General features: G+C 46.9%; 1 protein-coding gene across 2 annotated transcripts in view; it reads right to left on the bottom strand.

Annotated features, from left to right (window-relative positions):
• Positions 1–15,828, bottom strand: part of sema4gb (sema domain, immunoglobulin domain (Ig), transmembrane domain (TM) and short cytoplasmic domain, (semaphorin) 4Gb) — a 222,921-nt gene that overhangs the window by 185,679 nt on the left and 21,414 nt on the right. For both annotated transcript variants that reach the window (XR_015079180.1, XM_085994307.1), the window contains exon 2: positions 5,478–5,744. Coding sequence is in view for 1 of the 2 variants with exons in the window: in XM_085994307.1 (XP_085850433.1) it covers positions 5,478–5,607 (130 nt within the window). In the remaining variant the exon portion in view is untranslated. The remainder of the gene's footprint in view (positions 1–5,477; positions 5,745–15,828) is intronic.

The raw sequence follows: 15,828 nt of genomic DNA, 5'->3' as shown, positions 1-15,828 counted from the left end.
GGCAAGACCAGAACTAAGGGCCATAAATATAAAACAGTCACTAATAAATCAGGTACGGCAGCACAGTGGTTATGTCACTGGACTAGTAATTCAGAGGCTTGGGCTAATGATTTGTGGAACATGAGTTCAAATCCCACCACTGCAACTGGGGAATTTAAAATTCAGTTAATTAAATAAATCTGGAATAAAAATCTAGTATCAGTAACGGTGACCATGAAACTACCAGATTGTTGTAAAAACCCATCTCATTCACTAATGTTCTTTAGGGAAGGAAATCTGCCGTCCTTACTCGGTCTGGCCTATATGTGATTCCAGACCCACAGCAATGTGGTTGACTCTTAACTGCCCTCTAAAATGGCCCAGCGAGTCACTCAGTTGTATAAGGTGGTTCATCACCACCTTCTCTATGGCAATAAATGCTGGCCTTGCCAGTGACACCCACATCCCGTGAACGAATAAAAATTTTTAAAAAATATTCCAATAGGGAATTCAGGAGAAACTTCTTTACCCAGAGAGTAGCTGGAATGTGGAGCTCGCTACCACAGGGAGTAGTTGAGGTGAATAGCAGAGATGCATGCAAGGGGAAGCTAGATAAACAAATGAGGGAGAAATGAATAGAAGGACAATAGCAAAATACTGCGGATGCTGGAAATCTGAAATAACAACAGAAAACGCTGGAAAAACTCAGTAGGCCAGGCAGCATCCGTGGAGAGAGAAACAGAGTTAACGTTTCAGGTCGAAGACCTTTCGTCAGAACCCTGAAGGAATAGAAGGATATGCTGATGGGGTTAGATGAAGAAGAATGGGAGGAGGCTCATGTGGAGCATATACACTGGCATAGATCAGTTGGGCTGAATGGCCTGTTTCTGTGTGGTACGTAACATGTAAATTAAACTATGTATGTAATCTTCGTACCTATAGTTGGGCTGCTATTTCTGACGAATGTCAGGAAACCATTTGGTTCCTAATTCCTTTAATTGCTACATCTCACACGATGGTACAGTTTGCTGTGCTTCATTGGGCCTGAATCATCAGGAGAGCAAACAGGATATGATATACAAATATGTGGGTGGGGGTCAATGTGACAGCCAAAGTGTAGCATATCACCCAATGTAACTACCACAACAGCAGTCAAATTAATGTTGTTTCGGAGGTCATGGCACTGAAGGGATGGAAATGCACGTGATTTGAAATGGGTAAAATTCATATATTCATGATTGCACCTGGAACAGCCCAGCTCAGATCATTTAGAACTTTTTTGTTTAGTTTTCCCCTCTGCAGGCACTGGCTCTTGGAGGAGGGCAGTTCCATGGCTGGAGGCAGCCAACCCCTGGCCTCACCTGCGAACTTTGTCCTCGTGCGTGGGCCTAGACTGAGTGTCAAGCAGGCTCCCAGCCAACCCCTGACCTCACCTGCGAACTTTGTCCTCGTGCGTGGGTCTAGACTGAGTGTCAGCAGACAGTCATGGCCAACGCCACCGCCCCCACACCCGCCCTGATCCGACCGACATCCAACACCCACTAGGGTTGCCAACCCTCCAGGATTGGCCTGGAGTCTCCAAGATTTGAAGATTAATCTCCTGGACACCGCAGTGAGCAAACACCAGGGAGAAAGGTCATAGGGGCGCGAAAAAAACCAATTAGGAGTTCTATTCAATTTCTTTGAACATTTTCACTTATTAGTTATAAAAATGTTGGTGGTGAAGGAAAAGGCTGTTCGACCGGGAGGGGCGGTTGGAGGCGGGAGGTCATGTGACGAATCCTCCAGGAATCTGCCCAGAGTTGGCGACCCTAACGCCCACCCACACCCACTCCCCAGCGCACTGATCCAGGGCGGGGACCCGAGCCGAGTCTTCGCGTCTGATGAAGGGTGTACACCCCATTCTGTCATAACCGTCTTCTCTCTCTCATTTTTTTTTGGGCCGACCTGCTGTGTAATTTCCAACATGTTGGCTTTTTATTTCAGATTCCCGGCGCTTGCAGCTTTCCCAATTCTATTTTATTGCCTCACCGTGACGTGTCAGCGAACCACGGCCTCCAATCAATCAATCAGGAAGACATTTACTGGGAGAGCGGATGATGCAGTGAGGTCAGCACTGCGCTTTCACCTTGGGACCTGGATTAATATCCAGCCCAGTCTCTGCTGGCTGTAAGTGCGTTACATGAAGTGACTGAACTGTTTCAATCCAGTTTCCAAGTAAGCACTGGGCCCACGGCACAAAACAACACTAATTTGGCACTAATAGGCATTAAATTGACAAGCTCTCCCAGAGAAGCTATGCGTTCAATTTGGCTTGTTGTGGAAAATAAAAAACATGTAACATTGGTGCAGTAGAAAATGCTATTCACAATATATATTCATGATGATCTAAACGAGGGAACTAGATGTAATATCTCCAAGTTTGCAGATGACACAATGCTGGGTGGGCGTGTGTGCTGTGAGCAGGATGCATAGAAACTCCAGTATGATTTGGACAGGTTGGGTGATTATACTGCATCTGCCATGCATCTGCCCAATGTGGATAAATGCGAGGTTATCCACTTTGGTGGCAAAAACAGGAAGGCAGATTATTATCTGAACGGCAATAGATTGGGAGAAGGGGAAGTGCAACGAGACCTGGGTGTCCTTGGGCACCAGTCGCTGAAGGTAAGCATGCAAGTGCAGCGGCTGTTAAGGCGGCAAATGGTATGTTGGTCTTCATAGCGAGAGGATTCGAGTACAGGAACAAGGATGTCCTGCTGCAGTTGTACAGGGCCTTGAGTATTGTGTGCAGTTTTGGTCGCCTTATCTGAGGAAGGATGTTCTTGCCATGGAGGGAGTGCAGCGAAGATTCACCAGACTGATACCTGGGGTGGCAGGAATGACGTATGAGGAGAGATTGGGTCGATTGGGCTTATACTCACTGGAGTTTAGAAGAATGAGAGGGGATCTCATTGAAACTTATAAAATTCTAACAGGACTAGACAGACTAGATGCAGGAAGGATGTTCCCGATGGCGGGGGAGTCCAGAACCAGGGGTCACAGTCTAAGGATAAGAGGTAAGCCATTTAGGACAAAGATGAGGAGAAATTTCTTCACCCAGAGAGTGGTGAACCTGTGGAATTCTCTATCACAGAAGGCAGTAGAGGCCAATTCATTAAATATATTCAAGAAGGAGTTGGATATATTTCTCAAGGCTAAAGGGATCAAGGGATATGGGGAGAAGGCAGGGACAAGGTACTGAATTTGGATGATCAGCCATGATCTCATTAAATGACGGAGCAGGCTCGAGGGGCCGAATGGCCTACTCCTGCTCCTATCTTCTATGTTTCTGCATCTAGGGCTGAATCATAATGGGCTGGACCTTGCTGGAGCGAGGCATCTCACAGCATGCGCCGTTAGTTAGGCTTTATTTTTGCACCCTTTGGCTCAAAATCATTTATGCGTCGTAACTTTTTTTTATTCGTTCATGGGATGTGGGTGTCACTGGCAAGGTCAGCATTTATTGCCCATCCCTAACTGCCCTTGAGAAGATGGCGGTGAGCCGCCTTCTTGAACCGCTGCAGTCCGGGTGGTGGAGGTACTCCCACAGTGCTGTTCGGGAGGGAGTTCCAGGATTTTGACCCAGCGACGATGAAGGAATGGTGATATACTTCCAAGTCAGGATGGTGTGTGACTTGGCGGAGAACTTGGAGGTGGCGGTGTTCCCATGCGTCTGCTGCCCTTGTCCTTCTAGGTGGTAGAGGTCGCGGGTCACAGACCTTCCCTTTGTTCTTTCCTCCCTTCCCGCTTAAAAATCTCTCTTCTCTGACCTTTTCCAGTTCTGAAGAAGGGTCCTCGATCCAAAATGTTGACTCTGTTTCTCTGTCCTCGATGCTGCCTGACCTGCTGAGTGCCTCCAGCATTTTCTGTTGTTATTTCAGATTTCCACCAGCCACAGTATTTTGCTACAACTTTAACTTCTTTACTCAGAGAGTGGTCAGAATGTGGAACTTGCTACCACAAGGAGTAGTTGAGGCAAATTTAAGGGGAAGCTAGATAAACACATGAGGGAGAAAGGAATCGAAGGATATGCTGATGAGGTCAGATGAAGTAAGGTGGGAGGAGGCTCGAGTGCAGCATGAACGCCGGCACGGACCTGTTGGGCCGAATGGACTGTAGACTTGATGTAGCTCACTGGGTCTTTATTTTAAATCTTCCACTAATTCGCTTCTCCTGTCCTGGAGTCACTGGCCCATGCTGGAGTTCCATGGGTCCAGCTGCCCTCTGCCACTAGACCGATGAGCTCATTCTTGGCATGTGAGTCTACGAACTGAGTGCTGGCCAGCAACTTCTCCACGGGAGGAACATCAGCCGATGTCCTCACCCAACATGCAGGCCTTCCAGCATGGGTCAGTGGGTCAGGAACGGGAACCGTGGCTCCTCTTTGATTCCCTCCCTTAACTCCGGGGTGCTGAAGCCCAGTCTAGCGCTCCCCCTGCTAAGGTTGGCTAACTCAGCGTAGGATAGGAATCGAACCTGGCTCTGCAAAAGTCTTAAACCGAGGCTGATATCCTGCATCACAGCTTCCAACTGTGATATCAAAAGAAGCAGCAATGGGGGTGCAAGAAAAGTTTTAATCCAATGTAAATATATATATATATAAAATAAGAACTACAGAGAGGATTACTGACAATGAGATCTCAAGTTCAACTGACAAACCATTGAGCTTCATTCTCTTTCTTCAGGACATCATTCGAAGTCCTTCACCAGATCACTTGCAGGTCGATTACCAACTGCCTGGTACCTGCTATATATAAGCCCAAAATAGTACCCGCTACGTAATCCCGATATAGTAACCCACTATATAAACCCAAAATAGTGTCCACTATAAATAAGAACATTAGACGTAGGAGCAGGATTAGGTCATTTGGCCCCTCGAGCCTGCTCCGCCATTCAATAAGATCATGGCTAATCTTGGCCTCAACTCCGCTTCCCTGCCCGCTCCCCATAGCCCTTCACTCCCATACCATTCAAAAATCTGTCTATCTCCACCTTGAATATATTCAATGACCCAGCCTCCACAGCTCTCTGGGGAAGAGAATTCCAAAGATTCACGACCCTCTGAGAGAAGAAATTCCTCCTCATCTCCGTTTTAAATGGGCGACCCCTTACTCTGAAACTATGCCCCCTAGTTCTAGATTCCCCCACGAGGGGAAACATCCTCTCTGCATCCACCCTGTCAAGCCCCCTCAGAATCTTATATGTTTCAATAAGATCCCCTCTCATTCTTCTAAACTCCAATGAGTATAGGCCCAACCTGCTCAACCTTTCCTCATAAGACAACCCCTTCATCTCAGGAATCAACCTCGTGAACCCCTTTATAGTCCGATATATTACCCCTATATAGAACCCACTATATGAAAGCCCTATATAGGACCCTCTATATATCCCCTAAGTGAGGCAAATTCATGCCCTTGTAACCCTGATAAACTCAATACAAAAAAGTGCCACATTACCACGAACTGGTACCGTCCTTCTGGGAATACTGTCAAAATCCACGGTGTGTGTCACTGGACACAGCGTAACTCCAAGTATTAAAGGGATGAAGAGATGCACTTTGCGGCTGCAGCCGCTCATTTTCTGCATTCTGAGGTGTGTAATACTGTTGAAGTCGGGCTTTGTGAGATAAACTGAAGAGACAAGCCGTCTATTTTTCCTCTGGCATCACGCAGTTATCCTTCCAGAACAATTTTCCACGCTGTTCAGTCATAGATTCATAATCTCTGTGGGAATGAAGCATAAGCAAATCAAAAAAAAAAGAATAATTCATCACTGCGCATGTCAAAGCACCAGTTAGAAGCACCAACAATAACAACAATGTACATCGATCAAAGAGTTCCCTCCTCCTCCAACACTCCACATTCGTACTGGTTAACCCTTTTCAATTCAACTCTTCCTGCCTACCTTTACACAGCGAAACGATCGGAGGTGTTTCATTGAGGGGAGAGGAGTTAAAATCGGACACCAAGCGAAGATTGGGAGAAGAGTTCGAGGAGGCGACTGAAAACAATGGTTTGAAGCAAGGCAGAGAGTTCCAGGGTGTAGAGCCCTCTTTTTTTTAAAAATATTATTATTCGCTCCTGGGATGTGGGCGTCGCTGGCAAGGCCAGCGTTTGTTGCCCATCCCTAGTTGCCCTTGAGAAGGTGGTGGTGAGCCGCCTCCTTGGACCGCTGCGGTCCGTGTGGTGAAGGTGCTCCCATAGTGCTGTTAGGGAGGGAGCTCCAGGATTTTGACCCAACGACGATGAAGGATCGGCGATACACTTCCAAGTCAGGATGGTGTGTGACTTGGAGGGGAACTTGCAGGTGATGGTGTTCCCATGTGCCTGCTGCCCTTGTCCTTCTAGGTGGTTGAGGTCGCGGGTTTGGGAGGTTCTGCCGAAGATGCCTTGGCGAGTTGCTGCAGTGCATCTTGTAGATGGTACACACTGCAGCCACGGTGCGCCGGTGGTGGAGGGAGTGAATGTTTAAGGTGGTGGATGGATTGCCAATCAAGTGGGCTGCCTCTGACCTGCTCTTGTTGCCACTGTATTTATGTGGCTGGTCCAGTTAAGTTTCTGGTTAATGGTGACCCCCGGATGCTGATGGTGGGGGATTCGGTGATGGTAATGCCGTTGAATGTCAAGGGGCAGTGCCAAGACTCTCGCTTGTTGGAGATAGTCATTGCCTGGTATTTTTGTGGCACGAATGTTACCTGCCACTTATCAGCCCAAGTCTGAATGTCGTCCAGGTCTTGTTGCATGCGGGCATGGACTGCTTCATTATCTGAGGAGTTGTGAATGGCGCTGAACACTGTGCAGTCATCAGCGAACATCCCCACTTCTGACCTTATGATGGAGGGAAGGCCATTGATGAAGCAGCTGAAGACGGCTGGACCTAAGACACTGCCCTGAGGAACTCCTGCAGCGATGTCCTAGGGCTGAGATGATTGACCTCCAACAACTACAACCATCTTCCTTTGTGCTAGGTATGACTCCAGCCAGTGGAGAGCTTTCCCCCTGATTTCCATTGACTTCAATTTTACGAGGACTCCTTGATGCCACACTCAGACAAATGCTGCCTTGATGTCAAGGGCAGTCACTCTCACCTTACCTCTGGAATTCAGCTCTTTTGTCCATGTTTGGACCAAGGCTGTAATAAGGTCTGGAGCCGAGTGGTTATGGCAGAACCTAAACTGAGCATCGGTGAGCAGGTAATTAGTGAGTAAGTGCTGCTTGATAGCACTGTTGACGACACCTTCCATCACTTTGCTGATGATTGAGAGTAGGCTGATGGGGCGGTAATTGGTCGGATTGGATTTGTCCTGCTTTTTGTGGACAGGACATACCTGGCAGTTTTCCACATTGCTGGGTAGATGCCAGTGTTGTAGCTGTAATGGAACAGCTTGGCTAGAAGTGCGGCTAGTTCTGGAGCACAAGTCTTCAGCACGACAGCCGGGATGTTGTTAGGGCCCACAGCCTTTGCTGTATCCAGTGCATTTAGCCATTTCTTGATATCACGTGGAGTGAATTGAATTGGCTGAAGACTGGCTTCTGTGATGGTGGGGACCTCAGGAGGAGGCAGATATGGATCATCCACTCGGCACTTCAGGCTGAAGATGGTTGCTAATGCTTCAGCCTTGTCTTTTGCACTCGTGTGCTGGGCTCCACCATCATTGAGGATGGGGATATTCATGGAACCTCCTCCTGTTAGTTGTTTAATGGTCCACCACCATTCACGACTGGATGTAGCAGGACTGCAGAGCTTAGATCTGATTCGTTGATTGTGGGATTGCTTTGCTCTGTCTATAGCATGCTGCTTTCGCTGTTTAGCATGCATGTAGTCCTGAGTTGAGGCTTCATTTTAGGTATGCCTGGTGCTGGCATGCTCTTCTGCACTCCTTAGTGAACCAGGGTTGGTCCCCTGGCTTGATTATAATGGTACAGTGAAGGATACGCCTGGCCATAAGGTCACAGATTGTGGTGGAATACAATTCTGCTGCTGATATCCCACAGCGCCTCATGGATGCCCAGTTTTGAGCAGCTAGATCTGTTCCTAATCTATCCCGTTTAGCACAGTGGTAGTGCCACACAACAAGATGGAGGGTGTCTTCAGTCTGAAGGCAGGATTTCGTCTCCACAAGGACTGTGTGGTGGTCACTGCTATCAATGCTGTCATGGACAGATGCATCTGCGACAGGTAGATTGGGGAGGTCAAGTAGGTTTTTCCCTCATGTTGGTTCACTCACCACCTGCCACAGGCCCAGACTGGCAGCTATGTCCTTCAGGACTCGGCCAGCTCGGTCAGTAGTGGTGCTACCGAACCACTCTTGGTGATGGACATTGAAGTCCCCCCACCCAGAGTACATACTGTGCCTTTGCTTCCCTCAGTGCTTCTTCCAAGTAGTGTTCAACATGGAGGAATACTGATTCATCAGCTGAGGGAGGGCGGTAGGTGGTAATCAGCAGGAGGTTTCCTTGCCCATGCTTGACCTGAAGCCATGAGACTTCATGGGGTCCGGAGTCAATGTTGAGGACTCCCAGGGCCGCTCCCTCCCGACTGTATACCACAGTGCCACCACCTCTGGTAATGGATGAATCTGGGACATTGGCTGAAAGGTATGATTCTGTGCGTATGATTATGTCAGGCTGTTGCTTGACTAGTCTGTGGGACAGCTCTCCCAATTTTGGCACATGTCCCCAGATGTTGGTGAGGAGGACTTTGCACACTTGACTGGGCTGGTTGTGCCATTGCCATGTCCGTAGCCAGTGTCGAGGCCGATGCCGGGTGATCCGTCTGGTTTTATTCTTATTATTGTTTTTCGTAGTGGTTTGTTACAACTAGGCCATTTCAGAGGACAGTTAAGAGTCAACCACATTGCTGTGGTCGGGAATCACATATAGGCCAGACCGGGTAAGGACGACAGAGTTCCTTCCCTAAAGGACATTAGTGAACCAGATGGGTTTTTACAACAATCTGATAGTTTCATGGTTATCATTACTGACACTAGCTTTTTTATTCCAGATTTATTTAATTAACTGAATTTAAATTCCCCAGCTGCCGTGGTGGGATTTGAACTCACGTCTCTGGATTATTAGTCCAGTAACATAACCACTAGGCTACCGTTCCCTTGTTGAGGGAAATTCTTTGTTTATCCAATAATAGCTGATGACATCACGGAGGTGCAAACACCCCAGGAAGGACTCGCGGACAGAAAGCTCACAACTGAACCAGGTGGACTCCTGCTCACTACACTTACTGAAGACCTAGAAAATCAAGATGTTTAAATAACAGACGGTGGCAGATAAATGGGTGGAATCACTGCCAGTGATGTTATTGTATGAAAACCTAAAGGGCTCGTTGCCCTTCCCTTTCATTTATTGACTTATTTTAAACAGATAAACGCCTGCATTAAAATATCACAGTAGGGAAATTGGTACGAATGTATTAAGCATTCATATGATATCAGCAGTAATTTCCACCCTAATTACTGTTTTCTCCATTCCTACTCAACCTTCACATCAACTGTTAAAGAAAAATCACTGAGCGAGATCGTCGATCAGTACCTAATAAGATACAATGATTGAAACACAAATTGAACAGGACTCATCATATCATGACAAATTTTCAAATGTTGTGTACCTTCTTCAAAATTACTTGATGCACTTTTTTAAGGACAGTATTGTTGTTCTGAGTGTTCAGTGTCTACCATTTTTAAGCGACACGATAAAACCTTGTTATGACAAACTCTTTACTAAAAGCCTCGTTTGTCAGCCCCTCTGATGGATAATTTGGTTAAAGCAGGGAGACCAGAAGTGTCCTGATTTATCATTGTAAATTACCAGTAGATGGAGACAGAAGGTATAGCGAGAGAAGGACAGAGGCAGAGGCAGACAGAGAGAGGGAAAGAGAGAGAGAGAGAAAGAGAGAGATGAGGCAGACAGATAGAGGAACAAATAGAGAGAGAAAGAGAGAGCGAGAGATGAGGCAGACCGACAGAGGGACAAACAGAGAGAGAGAAAAGAGAGATGAGGCAGACCGACAGAGAGAGACAGAGAGAGAGAAAGAGAGATGAGGCAGACCGACAGAGATACAGAGAGAGCGAGAAAGAGAGAGATGAGGCAGACAGACAGAGAGACACAGAGAGAAAGAGAGATGAGGCAGAGAGAAAGAGAGATGAGGCAGAGAGAAAGAGAGATGAGGCAGACCGACAGAGAGAGCGAGAAAGAGAGAGATGAGGCAGACAGACAGAGAGACACAGAGAGAAAGAGAGATGAGGCAGAGAGAAAGAGAGATGAGGCAGAGAGAAAGAGCGATGAGGCAGACCGACAGAGAGACAGAGAGAGAGAGAAAGAGCGATGAGGCAGACCGACAGAGGGACAAACAGAGAGAGAGAAAAGAGAGATGAGGCAGACCGACAGAGAGACACAGAGAGAGAGAAAGAGAGATGAGGCAGACCGACAGAGGGACAAACAGATAAAAAGTGAGAAAGACAGGCAGAGGGACAAAGAGAGAGAGAGAGCACCAGTACTGGAAATCCAAAATAAAAACAGAAAATGCATAGGTCAGTCGACATCTTAAATGAAAATAAAATTAATCTGATCTGACTTCAATTCTGATGAAGGCCATTCCAGAAACAGGCTAACCAATCTTTTCAGATACTGACTGGCCTGCTGTGCATGTCTGCTGTTAGACAGACCAAGAGAGAGAGAGAGAGAGAGAGAGAGGGGGAATCATAAAGACAGACACAGAAGGAGACAGACAGGATAGAATCAATCTCCTGCTGCTTGATCACAAACTGCGAAGCAGCACTATTGTTGTTGTTTATGGAAAATTCTGCAGCAAAGATAGTCTCAGCACAGAGGAATCCAGCATCATAAAGAAACAATAAGCTATAAATATCGTAATGTGGATAAAATATTGAGCTTGGTTTCATGTTTTCATTGGTGCATTGTTATGCATTTCGGTGGGGGGGGGGGCGGGGGGGGAGAGCAAAATCATCAGGGCAATACCCTTAAATGATGGAGTATGCAGGAAAGGTCTGATCATTAAGTGGGAGCTTCAGGCAGTCGACAGCAGCACGGAGCCTTGTTCTGCTGCCTCTCTGGCTTCTGCACAGCAAAAGCAAATTTGTCTCCATTTGAGATTCATCCTAATATATTATTCTCTATTAAAAGTTGTTGAAATCTTTACACGGATTGTAAAGTGCTAATGACTGCAAAAAGATCACCCACGGGCCCACTGATGCTGAACACTGGATGTGAATTTGGCAAGCGGGTCATTAGCAACTACTGATGTGCACCTTTGTTCAAGGATTACCTCAATCTATGGAGCAGATTTTAATCTAAAATTGCTGCTTCCTTTTTTTTTTAAAAAAGCTAACCGCAGCAATTCATCCAGTTCTTGTGCGCTATTTCCCATCTCATCTAATTCCCTTCCTTGTGCCGAGATGTTGAATAATGCAGAAGTGCAGAGTTATATTTTACACTGCGTGAATCGCAGTTTCTAAATATGTGCCAGCGCGATCTTTCAGGTTTATTTATTCCCAATTGGTGATGGACTGGCGTCAAAACGTCACTCCTTCCTCTCGCTTCATCCTGGCGCATCTTTCACTCAGTGCCCACAGAATGAAGCATTTATTCGCCTCATTAAAGACAACTGCGTGCCGAGTTAGTCCATCTCAGCCAATGGCTATGATGGGGGGAGGAGGGGGGAACACTGCAATTCGGGTTGTCAACCCTCCAGGATTGGCCTGGAGTCTCCAGGAATTGAAGATTAATCCCTTGGACATGACTACGAGCAAACCCAGGGGGAAAAAATCATAGGGACACATGAAAAAAAAATTGTATGTACTTTTTACATTTTCTTTGAACACTTTTGTTTATTTGTTCTAAAAACATTGAAGATGGGGGAGGGGGGGGAACAGGCGGTTTGACTGACATCATCCAATCGGGTTTGTTTTCCAGCTGATGTGGGAAGGCGGTGGCAGCGGGGGGGGGGGGGGGGGAAAGAGGATGGACATGTTGGACGACCAATGGCGGGAGCGTTAGGGCAGGAGGTCATGTGATAAAACTTCCAGGAATACTTTCAACCAGAGTTGGCGACCCGAACTGCAACTGGCCTTTGGGCCCGGGAAAAGTACCAAAGGAAAACCAGCCAGCCATCAGGCGGCTGGTCGCCATTCAGTGGTTAGTCCGAGGACGCGTGCGTGCGTACATCACCTCGAGGTCAGTGTCGTCTTCTTCTTAGGCAGTCCCTCGGAACCGAGGATGACTTGCTTCCACATTAAAAATGAGTTCGCAGGTGACTGATGAGTCCAATGCGGGACCTACAGTCTCTGTCACAGGTGGGGCAGACAGTGGTTGAAGGGGCGGGTGGGTGGGTGGGTGGGGTGCTTGGGTTGACATTGGGGTTGTCCATGAGGGTCCTGACATTCCAGGTCCCGAACTTCATTTTAAAGGGTGGAAGATGCCTGTGCGTGAATTCTTTTAACGTGGGGTGGCCGCTGCACACCAGCTACCACACGGGCTTGACAGAGCACGGTCTTGGTCCAATGGCAAGGGTGTTGGCCTGAGCAAGAACACTTGGCAATGGCAAACATTTAAAGATGTCGTACGGCTCAGTGTCGTACGCCTCTTATCGATCAGGCACGGAGCAGGCCAGGCAAAGGCATTGGGGGGGGGGGGGGGGGAGGGGCGGGTTAGCCAGAGTTTGGGCTCGTTACTAAAGGTAAAGCGGCAAGTGTTATATGTAAAAATAACTTTGGAGCCCATTCTCACTTACAGGGTTGATGGTGGATAGGCAACGGCAAACATTTAAAGATCGCATGGATGAACTACAGAATTTGTTCATCCCTGTCTGGCATAAAAATAAAACAAAAAAGGTGACTCAATCATGGCTAACAAAGGAAATTAGGGATAGCATAAGATCCAAGGAGAGGACATATAAATTGGCCAGAAAAAGCAGCAAGCCTGAGGATTAGCAGTAGTTTAGGATTCAGCAAAGGAGGACAAAGGGATTAATTAAGAGGGGGGAAATAGAATATATGAGAGTAAGCTTGCAGGGAACATAAAAACTGACTGTAAAAGCTTCTATAGATATGTGAAGAGAAAAAGATTGGTGAAGTCAAGCGTAGGTCCCTTGCAGTCAGAATCAGGGGAATTTATAATGGGGAACAAAGAAATGGCAGACCAATTAAATACATACTTTGGTTCTGTCTTCACAAAGGAGGGCACAAATAACCTTCCAGAGATGTCGGGGAACATAGGGTCTAATGAGAGGGAGGAATTGAATGAAATCAGTATTTGTAGGGAAATGGTGTTAGGGAAATTGATGGCACTGAAGGCCGATAAATCCCCAGGACCTGATAATCTACATCCTAGGGTACTTAAGGAAGTGGCCCTAGAAATAGTAGATGCATTGCTGGTCATCTTCCAAAATTCTATAGACTCTGGAATAGTTCCCATGGATTGGAGGGTAGCTAATGTTACCCCACTATTTAAAAAAGGTGGTAGAGAGAAAACGGGGAATTATAGACCGGTAAGCCTGACATCGGTAGTGGGGAAAATGCTAGAGTCCATTATAAAAGATGTAATAGCAGAGCACTTGGAAAACAGTGACAGGATCAGACAAAGTCAACATGGATTTACAAAAGGTAAATCATGCTTGACTAATCTACTGGAATTTTTTGAGGATGTAACTGGTAGAATAGATATGGGAGAACCAGTGGATGTGGTGTATTTGGACTTTCAGAAGGCTTTCGATAAGGTCCCGCATAAGAGATTGGCATGCAAAGTTAAAGCACATGGGATCGGGGGTAAGGTACTGACTTGGATAGAGAACTGGTTGGCAGACAGGAAGCAAAGAGTTGGAATAAACGGGTCTTTTTCCGAGTGGCAGGCAGTGACTGGTGGGGTACCGCAGGGATCGGTGCTCGGACCCTAGCTATTCACAATATATATTAATGATCTAGACGAGGGAACTAGATGTAATATCTCCAAGTTTGCAGATGACACAAAGCTGGGTGCGCGTGTGTGCTGTGAGGAGGATGCAGAGAAACTCCAGTATGATTTAGACAGGTTGGGTGATTGGGCAGATGCAGTATAATGTGGATAAATGCGAGGTTATCCACTTTGGTGGCAAAAACAGGAAGACAGATTATCTGAACGGCAATAGATTGGGAAAAGGGGAAGTGCAACAAGACCTGGGTGTCCTTGTGCACCAGTTGCTGAAGGTAAGCATGCAGGTGCAGCAGGCGGTTAATAAGGCAAATGGTATGTTGGCCTTCATAGCGAGAGGGTTCGAGTACAGGAGCAAGGATGTCTTGCTGCAGTTGTACAGGTCCTCGGTGAGACCACACCTTGAGTATTGCGTGCAGTTTTGGTCGCCTTATCTGAGGAAGGATGTTCTTGCCATGGAGGGAGTGCAGCGGAGATTCACCAGACTGATACCTGGGATGGCAGGAATGACGTATGAAGAGAGATTGGGTCGATTAGGCTTATATTCGCTAGAGTTTAGAAGAATGAGAGGGGATATCATTGACACTTATAAAATTCTAACAGGACTAGACAGATTAGATGCAGGAAGGATGTTCCCGATGGCGGGGGAGTCCAGAACCAGGGGTCACAGTCTAAGGATAAGGGGTAAGCCATTTAGGACAGAGATGAGGAGGAATTTCGGAATTCTCTACCACAGAAGGCAGTTGAGGCCAACTTATTAAATATACAGGAAACATAGAAACATAGAAGATAGGAGCAGGAGTAGGCCATTCGGCCCTTCGAGCCTGCTCCGCCATTCAACGAGATCATGGCTGATCATCCAAACCCTAGCACCCGGTCCCTACACCGACAGCCATCCCACACAATCCCTATCCCCGTAACCCCACGTATTTAATCCCCCCTAACACTAAGGGCCAATTTTTTATCATGGCCAATCAACCTAACCCGCACATCTTTGGACTGTGGGAGGAAACCGGAGCACCCGGAGAAAACCCACGCAAACACGGGGAGAATGTGCAAACTCCACACAGACAGTCACCCGAGGCCGGATTTGAACCCGGGTCCCTGGCGCTGTGAGGCAACAGTGCTAACCACTATGCCACTTTGTGCTATCCGGCACCGACGGGACCGAGCTGTTGCCGTCCCATCAAAACTGCCGGACAAACCAGCGCTAATGTTGAAACATACGGAGATTTTGAGCTCCGTACCTGGCAACAAACCCTGTAACAGCTTCTAAACAGTCGGCCGTACCTTGCAAGCATCTCTGTAGCTTAGCAACAGCTTCAGCGAGACCTTGCAGAGCCTGACTGGTGAAAAAAAAGCAACGAAAAGAAAAAAAAACTAACGAAACGGCTCCTGATTTTTGACAGTTAACCTTCGGATAAACCAAAGTTTCCTGTATTCAAGAAGGAATTACATATATTTCTTAAGGCTAAAGGGATCAAGGGATATGGGGAGAAAGCAGGGACAGGGTACTGAATTTGGATGATCAGCCATGATCTCATTAAATGGCAGAGCAGGCTCTAGGGGCCGAATGGCCTACTCCTATCTTCTAACATGGAGATGGAAGGGCCCATTCCCTGATACAAACGGATAGATAATATATATATAAAATTTGTATAAATAAAACCAAAGTGATATAAATACATCCTTACAGGCATCTGTGTCTTACAGTGTATCAGAATAGCGAGTTGGCCTATTTGTAACCTAGATTGGCTCCCAGTTTCATGTGTACTATAGAAGTGGATTTCAAACCTTTATATGTGGGAGACCGCATGCAAATATTGGCATACTCCAAGACCCCCCCGTGTAAATATTGACACACTCCCAG

Source organism: Somniosus microcephalus, chromosome 8 (genome assembly GCF_052327205.1).
Source record: "Somniosus microcephalus isolate GS21.2 chromosome 8, FLI_Smic_1.0, whole genome shotgun sequence".
Taxonomy (NCBI): domain Eukaryota; kingdom Metazoa; phylum Chordata; class Chondrichthyes; order Squaliformes; family Somniosidae; genus Somniosus; species Somniosus microcephalus.
This window is presented reverse-complemented; position numbering and strand designations above follow the sequence as displayed.